This window comes from Anolis sagrei, chromosome 1 (assembly GCF_037176765.1).
Source record: "Anolis sagrei isolate rAnoSag1 chromosome 1, rAnoSag1.mat, whole genome shotgun sequence".
NCBI lineage: Eukaryota > Metazoa > Chordata > Lepidosauria > Squamata > Dactyloidae > Anolis > Anolis sagrei.
This window is the reverse complement of record NC_090021.1, coordinates 233104581-233117285: the sequence shown is the minus strand read 5'-3', so window position 1 is coordinate 233117285 and position 12705 is coordinate 233104581. Positions and strand designations below refer to the sequence as shown.

General features: G+C 41.3%; 1 protein-coding gene across 1 annotated transcript in view; it reads left to right on the top strand.

Annotated features, from left to right (window-relative positions):
- The window catches only part of GRK2 (G protein-coupled receptor kinase 2), a 43301-nt gene that overhangs the window by 25560 nt on the left and 5036 nt on the right, over window positions 1-12705 (top strand). Inside the window, exons 11-18 of the mRNA XM_060772143.2 lie at window positions 68-198; window positions 1158-1252; window positions 2416-2523; window positions 2740-2806; window positions 8397-8497; window positions 10699-10765; window positions 10883-10978; window positions 12499-12661. Of these exons, the coding sequence (XP_060628126.1) occupies window positions 68-198; window positions 1158-1252; window positions 2416-2523; window positions 2740-2806; window positions 8397-8497; window positions 10699-10765; window positions 10883-10978; window positions 12499-12661 (828 nt within the window). The remainder of the gene's footprint in view (window positions 1-67; window positions 199-1157; window positions 1253-2415; window positions 2524-2739; window positions 2807-8396; window positions 8498-10698; window positions 10766-10882; window positions 10979-12498; window positions 12662-12705) is intronic.

The window sequence follows — 12705 nt, the reverse complement described above, 5'->3', positions numbered from 1 at the left end:
TCTGCTTCTTATCTTTGTTCATGTCCAAGTTGTATGCTTCACATGGTCTCTTTTCTGCTTCCTGCAGGGGGTGACCTACATTATCACCTCTCTCAGCATGGGGTTTTCTCTGAGGTTGAGATGCGTTTCTATGCAGCAGAGATCATTCTGGGGCTGGAGCACATGCACAACCGCTTTGTGGTGTATCGGGACCTGAAGGTGAGCATGCACATCCCTCCAGCCAGACTTAACCCAGTCAAAGCCACTGTTTCGTGGCTCAATAGCACCAACCCCACATTTTCACAGTCATATTTTCCTTTAAAATGAGCCTGGTAGTGTCTTCAGCATCGGGATCCTTCAGCACCACTGTCTCACCCATAGAGAAAACACAGTTGTACAGTCAGCTCAGACATTATGGGGAGAATGTCTATCCTCTGCTTCTTCAGACAAAAGAGACTTGAAAATATAAGTGCATATAGTTCTGCCAAGGGAAGCAGAACATGTTCCTCATATCCACGATAAAGTGCACTGCTGCACAAAATACCTTGGGATTTGATACTGTGGATTATTAAGCCTTTTGACGCCCACTCTTTGAATCATAGTTGTTGCTTGTAATAAAAGCTGCATGCTTGATTTGTGTAACCCTAGAGGATGTTCTATCTCTTTCCTTGAGTAAAATTGTGAGCGGGTTGGGAAGGAGGTGCTACTAAACCCCGTCGCTACCAACATTTCAGACCTTCCTTTATTCTTAGCCTTTCACCCTGAAGATAAGGTTTCTGAAAGAAGAAGTATCCTGTACTTTGGGAGGCTACTTGCCATTTTAAATTACTGAGGAACTGCTCTGTAGTAAAATCTTCCTGATTTACATGTTTGCCATTCAATCTTTGGAGTCCTGATAATGAGAGAGAAATGAAGGACCAATGAACACTCCTGTGGCACATTTTGTTACATTGTGAAGAAAAGCAACCTCTGAATGGGAGCTGTGTCACAATCGCATAATGTTTGTCTTCAGTTTTTACTTAGATCTTTGTCTTCATGTGTTTGGCCAAAGCTCGAGAGGCCTCATACTGATTTAATGGAGGAAGTTGTCAGATGTTCTGCTCCCTACCCAAACTCCACTTTCCCTGTAACTTTTATTTCTTGTTGTCGTCCCCCCGCCGTCCCCCCTGTTCCTGCAGCCTGCCAATATCTTGCTGGATGAATTTGGCCATGTGCGCATCTCAGATCTGGGGCTTGCCTGTGACTTTTCCAAGAAAAAGCCTCATGCCAGTGTGTGAGTATTCTTGTTGTTCATTTATGTCCTGCATTCAAGGCAGCTAACAACATATTTAAAAATATACAGATCAAAAACTATGTAAAATCCTTAATAGAAGTATAGATAAAACAATTATTAAAAGCAATTAAATCATCAATAAAGTTAAAGCAGTAAACATTAAAATCATTAAAATATCATGTGCAAACCTTAAAAACAGCACTACACAGCATTAAAAGCTTACCCTAGTCTGTTTTTAAAACGCCAATTGCATAAAAATGTTTTCACTTGCTGACAGAAGGAGAACAATGATAAGGAATGGAATTCCAAAGTTTGGTAACAGCCACTGAGAAGGCCCTCCACTTTATTCTCACCAAACAAGCATTTTAAGGAGGTGGGACAAAGATGGGCTTCTCCAGAACACCTTATAGCTCTAATGGGCGGCTCCTATTTGGAAAGGATCTGGTCCCTCAACCACTAATCTGCTCTTCAGTTGCCTGTCCCCTAACTGGAGTAGTGAGACTATGAATGTGGAAATACTCTCACTTCTACTTCTATCTCAGAATCATCAGAGCTTCCCCTAGTCTGTTTAAGTAATTGTTCCAGTATTTGCCACATAGATACTGCTCTAGTATGCCTACTCCAGGCCTTTCTAGAACCCATAGGCTGGAATTTAGTGTCTGTGCCATGATCTTTATGCATGGAGGTCTAAAAACATAACCTATAATTTTGGAATCTGCTGTATGAGTCCCTCAGGCCTTTTTCATCCTTTGGTCATTCTACTCGTAGAGCTCTATGTGAAGAGGGCCTTGGGCTGCTGGGTTGGATAAAGTGGGCTGATCTACATATCAACCTGCACAAATATTTTTATTCTCAGGCTAGAATGGCCATTTGTTTTGTTGAGTGGACAATAATGCTATTTCAGGGGACATGCAGTTTCCAGTTGAAGCAGCTTTGATTTAGACTTTCATGGAGAGAAAATTCTTGCTGTTCACGATTAAAGTTCCACAGTACAGTGTAAAAAAGAATTATTACCTATATCCTCCTGCAGCTACATGTGTTCCCATTTCATTCTGAAAATCTTTCCCATGTAAATGGGTCAAGACCTGCATTTCATTATGTTGGGAGCCTCCAACCTTGGTGCTGTTCTCTCCCTAACACATAGTTTATTCCATCTCCTGCAGAGGCACACATGGGTACATGGCACCAGAAGTGCTCCAGAAGGGTGTAGCCTATGATAGCAGTGCTGACTGGTTCTCTCTTGGCTGCATGCTGTTCAAACTCCTGAGGGGGTAAGTGGGTATCATGAGTGAAAGTCCAAGGTGGAGAAGTGCTCCTGGGACGGGTTGGTGGTGGGGGAGAGATAAGAATGGCAGAGGGAGCTGTTGTTGAAGTGGATGCAGGCTTAGAGGGCTTGTCACTTCAAGGTTCAGCAACTGAAAGAGAATTTTTGAGGGGGTGCATAAGAATGGACATCTCCTTTGACACTTCCCTTTCTCTTAATGCAGGCATAGCCCCTTTCGGCAGCACAAGACTAAGGATAAACATGAGATCGACCGCATGACACTCACTATGGTAAGCTGTTTTTATCTCTCAAGTTCAGTGGAGGATCAATCTTGATCCTAAATTCCTCCAGCATTGAGCTGTGTGCTTTTTATTCATTTGGGTCCCCAAAGTCTCTTCTTCCCTCCACAACTACAGTAGCTCCTCTGACATGGAAAGACAGAGCCATGACTCCAGAAGTCAGCATCTAGGTTGGCCTGTTGTTATACTGTATTCCTGCATGACAGGTCTTGGGACATCTTTCTGATTACAGGCAGTGCTCGCGTTATGGACTAAATAGGTTCCGTATCAGGTACATTTTTTAAAATGTAACTATAGTCAAGACATTTTTAAAATTTTGGATTGCATAGGGAGGGTTAACATCCCGGTAACATTTGTTTTTTCTGTCTGTGCCCCTGTTCAGAAGATTTCACCTCATTTTCTGTCCATGTAGCAATTGGATTTTGAAAATTTTGGCTTGTCATGGAAATGAGGATTGGTGATAAAGCCTCAGTGGAGACACCTTTTTCCTATAACTCTTACAGGAGTGAACTTTCCTTCCTAGGGGTAGATTTCGTCTCACTTCCTCTTGTCTCACCCCAGTTCTTAACTATGAGTCATATGGAAGTCATTATGTTTGTAACCTAGGGACTTCCCTGTTTTTGCTTTTGGCAATTACCTCTTTCACTACTTAGAATTTCGCTAAAATATTTTGTTAAAATGTTCTCATGTCCTGGATCTACATAATTTCCCTTCCAAATCAAATATTCTAAAACTTTAGTTTGAGATATATGTGTGCATGTGCGTGTGTGTGTGAATTCCAGAGTCCATTTTAATTAGCTGGCTGGCTCAATGGAATGTGATTGTGTGGGGAGGGGAGGGGAGAGAGGGGCATGGAGATAATATTACCCACAACTAGCTTTAGGGTTTTCTTGCAATACTATTGCCTTCAGAACCTCAATTGATTGGGCACTTCCTATTTTAAGCAACATACTCAACATAACTAAACAGAAGAGGCGTAACAAAGTAATTCCTTTGCCCAGAGAACTTGTGGAGACAATGAACAGATGCTATTCATTTCAACATAGTGATAATTGTTTGGCAGAGCAGCCTTGCCAAAGTGGCCCAGCCATCAAGCAGTTCAGGCTAAAGGTGTCCCGTAGAGAATTCAATAAAAAGCTCTTGTTCAATATGTTCCTATCCTATTGTGTCTGTTTCTACACTTGGAAATGTATATCGGCTGCAGAATTTCAGAATACAAATGTCTTCAGGTTTTGTTCAGATGTGGTGCTTGGGCTGGGCTCAGATCACTGTTAATAGAATATATATCTTTAAGATTCATTTTTTTAAAAAGTTACTTCCTTGGAATTTCCCAGCCAGCTGGCTGGGGATTAAGGGAACCATAGTACTAAAAGTAACTTCCAGGCTCTTGACATCAAAGAAGGGTTACGACAGCTAATCTTTTTTATTGATTTCACATGATTATCTTACTGTATGCATGGGCAATCCAATCCCAGGGTTAGGAGCTGCTTCTGCTTGTGGAATGAGAAATGAGCAAGGCTGAAGGAGACAGAGTTGGGTGAAATTGTCTGGTCAGTCACAGATCCTTATGTCCCGCTCTTTCTTCTGTTAGCCGTTTCCTTGGAGACTGGTACACATCTCCCTTCTTATAGCAACCTGCAGTACTTGGAGCCGTGAGAAGGAAAACTAAACAAAACTCCTTTTCCAAGCTCTGTTGTCACCATGGCCAATTGTATGAAGAGTTGCTTTTTCCCACCATTGCCTTGAGATTCATCATGACGTATTAGTTAGAGTGTTGGATTAGGTCTCTAGAAACCAAGATTGAAATCCTCACTCAGTCATGAAACTCCTGTATAACATTTGACAAGTTACACTATCACAACCTCAGAAGAGCACAAAGGCGAACCAACTCAGAACAAGTCTTACAAAGAAAACCCCATTATAGGTTCGCTTTAGGGTTGTCATTAATCAGAAATGAATTGAAGGACAACAGGAACAAAAACCACTACCTTTGCCTCCCCCTGCCCATTGCTGCAGTGGGCAACTGAGATGCATTCCAGCTCCTTGACCTTGGCCTGAAGAGTGGTACCTGGTTCTGAAATAAAAACAAGCTGTGAAACTCTTTGGCATGTGGATTTCAATAAGTAAAAAGCCTTGAGAGAAGAGAACTTGACTAATGTTTAAGAAATCCAGGCTCAAATTCTAGCTGAGGTGCCATAGCATAACCACCACTGTCAAGTCTGTAAAATGGAACTGCGAATCTCCAAAGGCCATAAAAAATAAATTAAAAAAAAATAAAAATAAAAACCCCAAAGGCCATCCAGTGTAACCCCCTGTCATGCAGAAACACAGACTCAAAGCACCCCCGACAGATGGCCATCCAGCCTCTGCTTGAAAACCCTCTAGAGAAGAAACCTATACTATACTCTTAGGCAGCACATTCCACTCTTGAACAGCTCTTATGGTCAATAAATTCTTCCTAATGTTTAGGTGGAATTTTTTTTATGCTTGAAAACCCTCTAGAGAAGAAACCTATACTATACTCTTAGGCAGCATCAAGCATCTAAGCATCAAGTTGGTATGGGGATTTTGAACTGTAGATCACTTTACACATTTGAAGTGTTTACAGTAGTTTATATAACTAAACAAGTGGGATAAAGGCGAACTTCTGTTCATTGCTGCAATCAGCCATGCTGTGTCCTCCGTGATGTTTTATTCCTGTCCACTTGGCTGCCCTACCAGGCAGACGATATTCTATGTCTATAAAGCAAATTCTAGTTCAGTTCCCAATAGAATATTTTAGGTTCCTTCCACTTTCATCCACTGAAATCAGCCCTCCCTCCTTTTTCCCTTTGGTATTTCTGAAAATTGTGAGGTCTTGTCTGATACGTTTATGCCACCATTTTGTTCAAGGGAAGTGCCATTTTGCCTACATGAGCAATGGCACACCAGAATAGTGGGAGTAAAGGAAATGATAGATAATGTAATATTTTATCTATTTTATTTATTTTTTCTGAATTTATATCCCACCTTTCTTCCAAGATGGAATTCAGAATGGCTCATAATGATGAAATAGCACTTTCTCTTAATTGGTATCCTGTTTAGAATAAAAACTATCATTATAAAAGGTCCAGCAGAATGTAACACAAGTCTTCCTGGTTCACGTCAAAGATCTAATCCAACATTTCAAAGAGTGGCCAACCAGACCTTTACAGTTAATGCATGTTCCCTTTTTATTGACACTTCAGTCAAGAGCTTATGTCCAATTGTATGGATCAGCCATAGAGATCAATTATAGAGTTAATGTGGTATAGAGGTTTGATCTGCACTCAGCCTTGAAAATCCACTGGGGGACTTTAGGCAACTCATAAGCTCTCAGCCTCAGAGGAAATCAAGGGCAAAACCCACTCTGAACAAATTCTGCCAAGAAAATGATATTTTAGATTTATCTTAGGGTCACCATAACCCAGAAATGACTTGAAGGCTCACAACAGCACATCATCTCTTAATAGCTACTGATAAACTTACCTATCTGCCCCCCTCTCTATATATTTTAAGTTGTAAGGCTGTGACCATTACTATGTCCTGTGACAGTGAATTCTCTGCATTAACTTGGTTAAATAATGCTTCCTTTTGTCTGTTAGCTTAATTGGGTGGTTCTGTGTTGTGGTATGAGATCGGGTAGCGGTCAGCGAGTAGCACAGTGCAATAGGCAGCTATGAAGTGATTGAAATATAATTGGAATGGCTCCTAGGTTACGATTTTGGGTTTTTGTGCATTTAACAGTTTACTTAATATATTGCTTGTTATACTTTTATGATTTTTTATTGATTTGAATGTATAATGTATATTGTATTTGTATGTTTATGTCTATTCTGGCATTGAATTGGTGCCAATTTGGAAGCCGCTTTGAGTCCTCTTCAGGATTGAGCTAGAGTGGAGTGAAAATGCAGCAAATAAAAATAAATAAATAGTGGGAGCAAGCAGAAACATATTTCTGTCTATTTTTATGTGATTCTGTACTGACACAAGTTTTCACTGCCACTGAAAATAATACAGATTTGGATATTTGGTGAAGCCATCATAGAAGTGAGCTGTATGTCCTTAAAGTGGTTTCTACCATGAAACAAAATGGCACAGGAAGTTGCCTTGAGGGGCAAAGCATGTTGTTGTGTGCCTTCACATCTTTCAGAAGGTAACCTTGTTGTGCAGTGATTGTCCATGGCTGAAGAAGAATAGAGACTCTGGCTTTCTAGTGTCTTAGTGCCCTCCATGTTAATTCAAAGTCAGACAGGAGTGCCATTTGAATCTTTGACCATTGAGATTCCCTGGATGTAGTAGTCAAGGAAAGATCTCAGTGTGCAACTTTGCTGTTTACCGCTAGCATGGCTGAAACTATTTACTATTGACGCACAGAATCTGATTGATACAGTATGGGGAGAGCCTGCCGAATGGATGCTTTTGGGGTGGTTTCAAGAGCAGTAGCAGCTATTTCTGCTCCCTCTGCTGCTCTTATAGAAAATTAGATTTCATTCTCCTTCCAGGCTGATCATTAGAGCTTAGATTAATTGAGGATGTAAAATCCCTCCCACAGCCCTTTTGCACACAAAAGAACTAGGTAATGCTGACAGCAAGGGGAAAAGTGAAAAGGGCGAGATGATGCACATCATCACGATCCACTGGGATTGTGATGCATCCGCTGCCTATTTGACAGGCTTTTAGAAACATCAAGATAAACCGGGAAGGGAGGGATACAGGGCAAGGCATTTAGGAGAAACTGGGTATTTGCTATGAACTGCTGTGGTGGTTCTGTTGTATGAAGTGAATGATGGAAAAAATAACTATGCTTGTAGGCAAATATCAAACAGGTGAACAGTAAAACCTCTGTCTGTTGAAGATAAGGGATGATATGTGTGCAAATGCAAGGTTGATGGCTGATCTAAAACTGCTTCCTCTTTCATTTGAAGTTCTGTGAGCTCATGAATAGGGAACTGTTTTCCCTGCAAATAACCTTTAATCCACATGGAAGGTCAACTGGTGACCTCTACCAGTGGTAGGTAATGGTGGTCAGAACCAAAGGTGCTTGAGTTTGCAAGATATCATAGCTTTCCTTCTTTCTTGTTTCTTCATTTTGTCTTCCCTACCCTCCCTCCCTCCCTACTTTCCTTGGAGCAGAATAGGAAATGACTTCCGAAAGGGCACTTCACAAAAGTAAGGAACAGCCTGCAGCATGCAGACTTCTGGCTGATTCTTGAGCCATGGTTTCCCAATCCAAGATTAGCTTGTTGTCTCTCATCTACTCCTCTGACCAGAATAATAACTATAGTGCTGCTGGATGCAAGTAACCTGCGGCCTTTTTTGTGGAATTTCCTTGGGCTTCTAGAATAAGAGGTCTTGTCCAATCTGAATGAATAAATTGGCCAATCATTCTTCACAGCTTTCACCCTGAGATACAACAGTTGGAATGATGCCTCGCAATTTCTTGTAGAGTTCCTGCAACACTTCTTTTTCTTCCAACACCATTTCATCTTGGGTTTTACATCCTGCCTCCCTCAGCCCACCCAATCATCGTTATCTAATCCCGACCTCTTCTTTCTCATAGGCTGTGGAGCTGCCAGATTCCTTCTCCCCTGAGCTGCGCACTCTGCTGGAGGGACTGCTTCAGAGAGATGTCAACCGTCGCCTGGGCTGTATGGGCCGCGGGTGAGTCTCCCACCCAGGAGTTGTGAAGGGTGTGCAAGAGCAGTGGAAGCTGTCCAAGTAGGCTAGGGTTTTAGGGTAGTTTACTCTCTTATAGAAGAGAGAGCAGACCATTCACAACATAAAGGGACTACCTTTGACACACACCTCTCCTGACTACAGTTCAGCCCTGCCCCTCACTAAACCAAAATCTGGAAAGAATGGTGAACGTTGTTGTTGTTGTTTGTTACTCACCTCTCTTTGAGATGGGGCACAACATAGTTAAAGACATATATTAGAACATATTTCTGTGAAATATACATATTAAAATGCATAGAACAAAGATTAAAATACAATAAACTTGAGACGCTAGTTTCAAATTCATAGTTAAAACTAACTGACATTAGCATATAAACATACTTTAAAACTATTTTTTAAAGAATATTTTATATATCTTGATCTTCCTTTAAGAGAGCCCTGGCTTGGGGGGAAGGGGAGGGCAGAAGAGCAAATTACAAATATTTCTAATGCAGCCGGCTCTCCTCATTTGTAGGTTTAACTTTTGCAGATTTGATTAATATAGTCTCTCTGGATCATCCAGTGTGATGCTATAGCCAATATCCGACCAGAAGCTGATCATGGTTTTGAGCTGGAAGACCTAGAGACTTAGAGTGAGAACATCTTGTGGTGGAAGTTCACCACAGAGTTGCACTGGAGGAACTAGAAATTCATAGAGAAATGTTCTCTAAAGGAAAAAAAAACCCAGTTTTGAAAATTGTTTTTCAATTTTTGCAGTAGTTGGGTAGTCGTAACCCAAATGAACATGAAGGGCTAATTGTAATAAAGAAACAATGCTCAGGTGCTCTAGTTGTCATAAAAACAAGGTTTGAAATATTTCTCCCCCAGTTTTCCCCCATATGAATTATAACAATATATGTATTAAGAGGTGCAGTGTGACTAAGAAATATGCTGCCATTTTGAAATATTTATACAAGAAAGTTCGGTCTTTTCAAAAAGCCCCCACTTTACCAGTATTTTGCTCCTGGCTTTGACCTCCCAGCCTCATCTATATGCCCCATTCCTCAGGGTCAGATTCAAGCCATGATCTGATCACCCAGTTTAAATGACCTTGAAGCAGGGATTTGTAAGCTCAGGTTTGGCCATATGCTTTGCTCAGCATGAAATCTAAATTAGAATCCAAAATGCAAAGAATCACAGAGTTCACACGTTTCAGAAATGAACTAGTTTCTAGCCTTTAATAGTCACCCTAGAAGCCAGAGAATGGACTGTATGGGGACTGTTGCTGTTATTACTCTTTATAACACTGTGCTATCAAGGATAATTCTTCTAGGGGAAATTATAGAAGGATCCCCTGCGTGGCCACTTTTGTCATAGTTCTACCCTTTCATAACATAAAAGAGGGGAAAGGGAGCAAGTTATATAATCCCAGATCCAAAACAGCATGTTTCACACACTTAAGATGAATCTGTATCACCATGACCTAGCTGCGTCTCATGCAAGAACAGGCCTTATTAACTCATAACATCAATCTGGGGAAGTAACGCTAATCCCATCCACATTTGTGCTACAGGTGTCATTAGCATATAAGCATATCTGTGCAAACAAAATTTTGTGGCTACACCATTCAGATTCTGAGAATGCTAAACCTGAAATATATTCACTTGTATACATAATCCAAACTTTTTTATTTGCATTATTGTGTTTGCACTATTTTCTCTTATTTTCCCGCATTAAGGGAGTACTGAAATCGCCCTTTTTCTACCCACCATGGCAGGAGTTTCTGAAATTTCAAAAGGCATTTAAAACATATCTCTGGAGCTATAATTTTGCCTTTAAAAAACTAAATGAAAATTTTAGTACACTAGAATCTGCAACCCCCCCCCCCCCCGGGCCACCTCCAGAATTACCAGTTTGTTCACTGCAACAAAACACAACAGTTACATGTATATCTCTGATGCAAACCAGTTACACCACATCAAGAAGGCAAAGGCGGGTAAAAGCTAACAGGTGCAAAAGCGGCTATATTTCTGATACCCTTTAAAATAAATTGTTGGAGCAGCGGAAGAGTTCTCAAGGGAAATTGCCCAATAATTCAATTGACACCAAAATTGATATATTGTTATCCCCCAAATTCCCTGTCACCCTGGTTCAACTATTGTGTGCTCTGGAAAGGTTCAGTATTACATGTTGTATGTTTTCTACAGGGCACTTGAGGTAAAGGAGAGTCCCTTTTTCCAGGGTCTGGACTGGCAAATGGTTTTCCTCCAGAAGGTAAGCCGAGCAACCAGGGTGGAAGCCCAGTGATGGTGGTGGAATAAAAGTTCCATACAAGGAAGGGAAGGGTCCTCTTTTGACCCTTTGCTAATTTTTGCCATTGTGTCTTCTTAGTACCCACCCCCTTTGATCCCACCACGTGGGGAGGTGAATGCAGCAGATGCTTTTGACATAGGTTCTTTTGACGAAGAGGACACCAAAGGAATCAAGGTACCTAGACTTATATCCCAGAGTCATAGCTTATTATTCTATTTAGCAGGTTCAGCTTTCTCCTCCTTTCACTAGCCTGAAGATATCACAGTTTAAAAAATGAATTGTTCCATATTCTTTCCAAAACAGGAACTCAGAAATCGAGCGAGTTGCAAAACACATTGTGGAAGCTCAGGCAACAGTACTGTGTTTTCATGAGGAATAATGATTCAGCCTAGATTGCATTAGTTGAATTAGACCACTCAGAGATCACTAGAAGAAACTTCAGGAGGACAGCATGTTGTAGATCACTATACCTTCTTTGTTTGCAACGTTTGCAGCTACACTTTCTCTGAACACGGAGGTTCCATTTATCACAACTAAAAATTAACTGTTTACTGTTTTGTAGGACTATCTACAAAACTATCTACATGGAGCCCCCGGTGGCGCAGCGGGTTAAACCACTGAGCTGCTGAACTTGCTGACCAAAAGGTCAGTGGTTTGAATCTGGGGAGCAGGGTGAGCTCCTGCTGTTAGCCCCAGCTTCTGCCAACCTAGCAGTTCGAAAACATGCAAATGTGAGTAGATCAATCAATACTGCTCCAGCGGGAAGATAATGGCGCTCCATGCAGTCATGCCGGTCACATGACCTAGGAGGTGGCTTAAAAATGGAGATGAGCACCACCCCCCAGAGTCCGACTCAACTAGACCTAATATCAAGGGGAAATCTTTACCTTTTAGGACTATCTAAACCCATGGAGGGCCTTTTATGATGATTTTCACACATTGAACAGGTTGAAAATTTCTTGAAGAGGGATGTCCAGGCAAAGAGAAATTGTTACTGTTTGAGAGTTATTTGTAATATGGTTGCTGTATCTTCTCTTTCCTTCCATCACCCTCCACATATGTTAACCACAGGATTTAATTAATAATTGTCCATAGCTGATAGAAAACCAATGGCAGAGTTTCAGGAAGCCATAATATATTTCTGGAGCCTGCTGGCTTGCAGTGAAACATGGTTTAGACAAAATGTCTATCCGACTCAGCAAAACACCTTGAGAGCAAAGAAAACCTGCCTTTATAATTGCTGGTGTTGGTATTAGTTGGGTTTTGCTTGGGTGGTTTACATACATTTCCAGGTGGAAATGAGAAACTAGAGGGAGCTGAAAAACAGATTGAAAAGTATCTCAGAAAAGTAAGAGAGATAGGATTTCAAATGCCTAAAAGAAGTTGAGTAGGGAGAGTAATGTAGAAGATGGAAGTAGAAAAGTTGGGCCATATAAATGAAGTTGCTTTACTTCTGATATCAGTGAAAAGGAAAAAGAACTGGAATAGAATGTGGTAGAATGTGTCCCAAAGCCAAATGAATTAAAAGGCTTGGCCTCCTGTTTCACACAGAGAACAATCGGGTGCTTAGGTGATGCCCACCAGTCAGGCATGAGGGCGCAATAGCACCCTTCTCCTACTGACACAGTTGATGTTCAGAAGTGATAATTCCTCTGATCCAGGAAACATTGTGATATAACTTGATTCTCATCTAGCTATTGGACAGTGACCAGGAGCTCTATCGCAACTTTCCGCTCACCATCTCAGAGCGTTGGCAGCAAGAGGTGACAGAGACTGTGTTTGACACAGTCAATGCTGAAACTGACAAGCTGGAGGCCCGTAAAAGAGCCAAGAACAAGCAGCTGGGCCACGAGGAAGGTGAGTTATGCTGCTGGGACAAGAGGTTCCAACTCGTTCCCTTA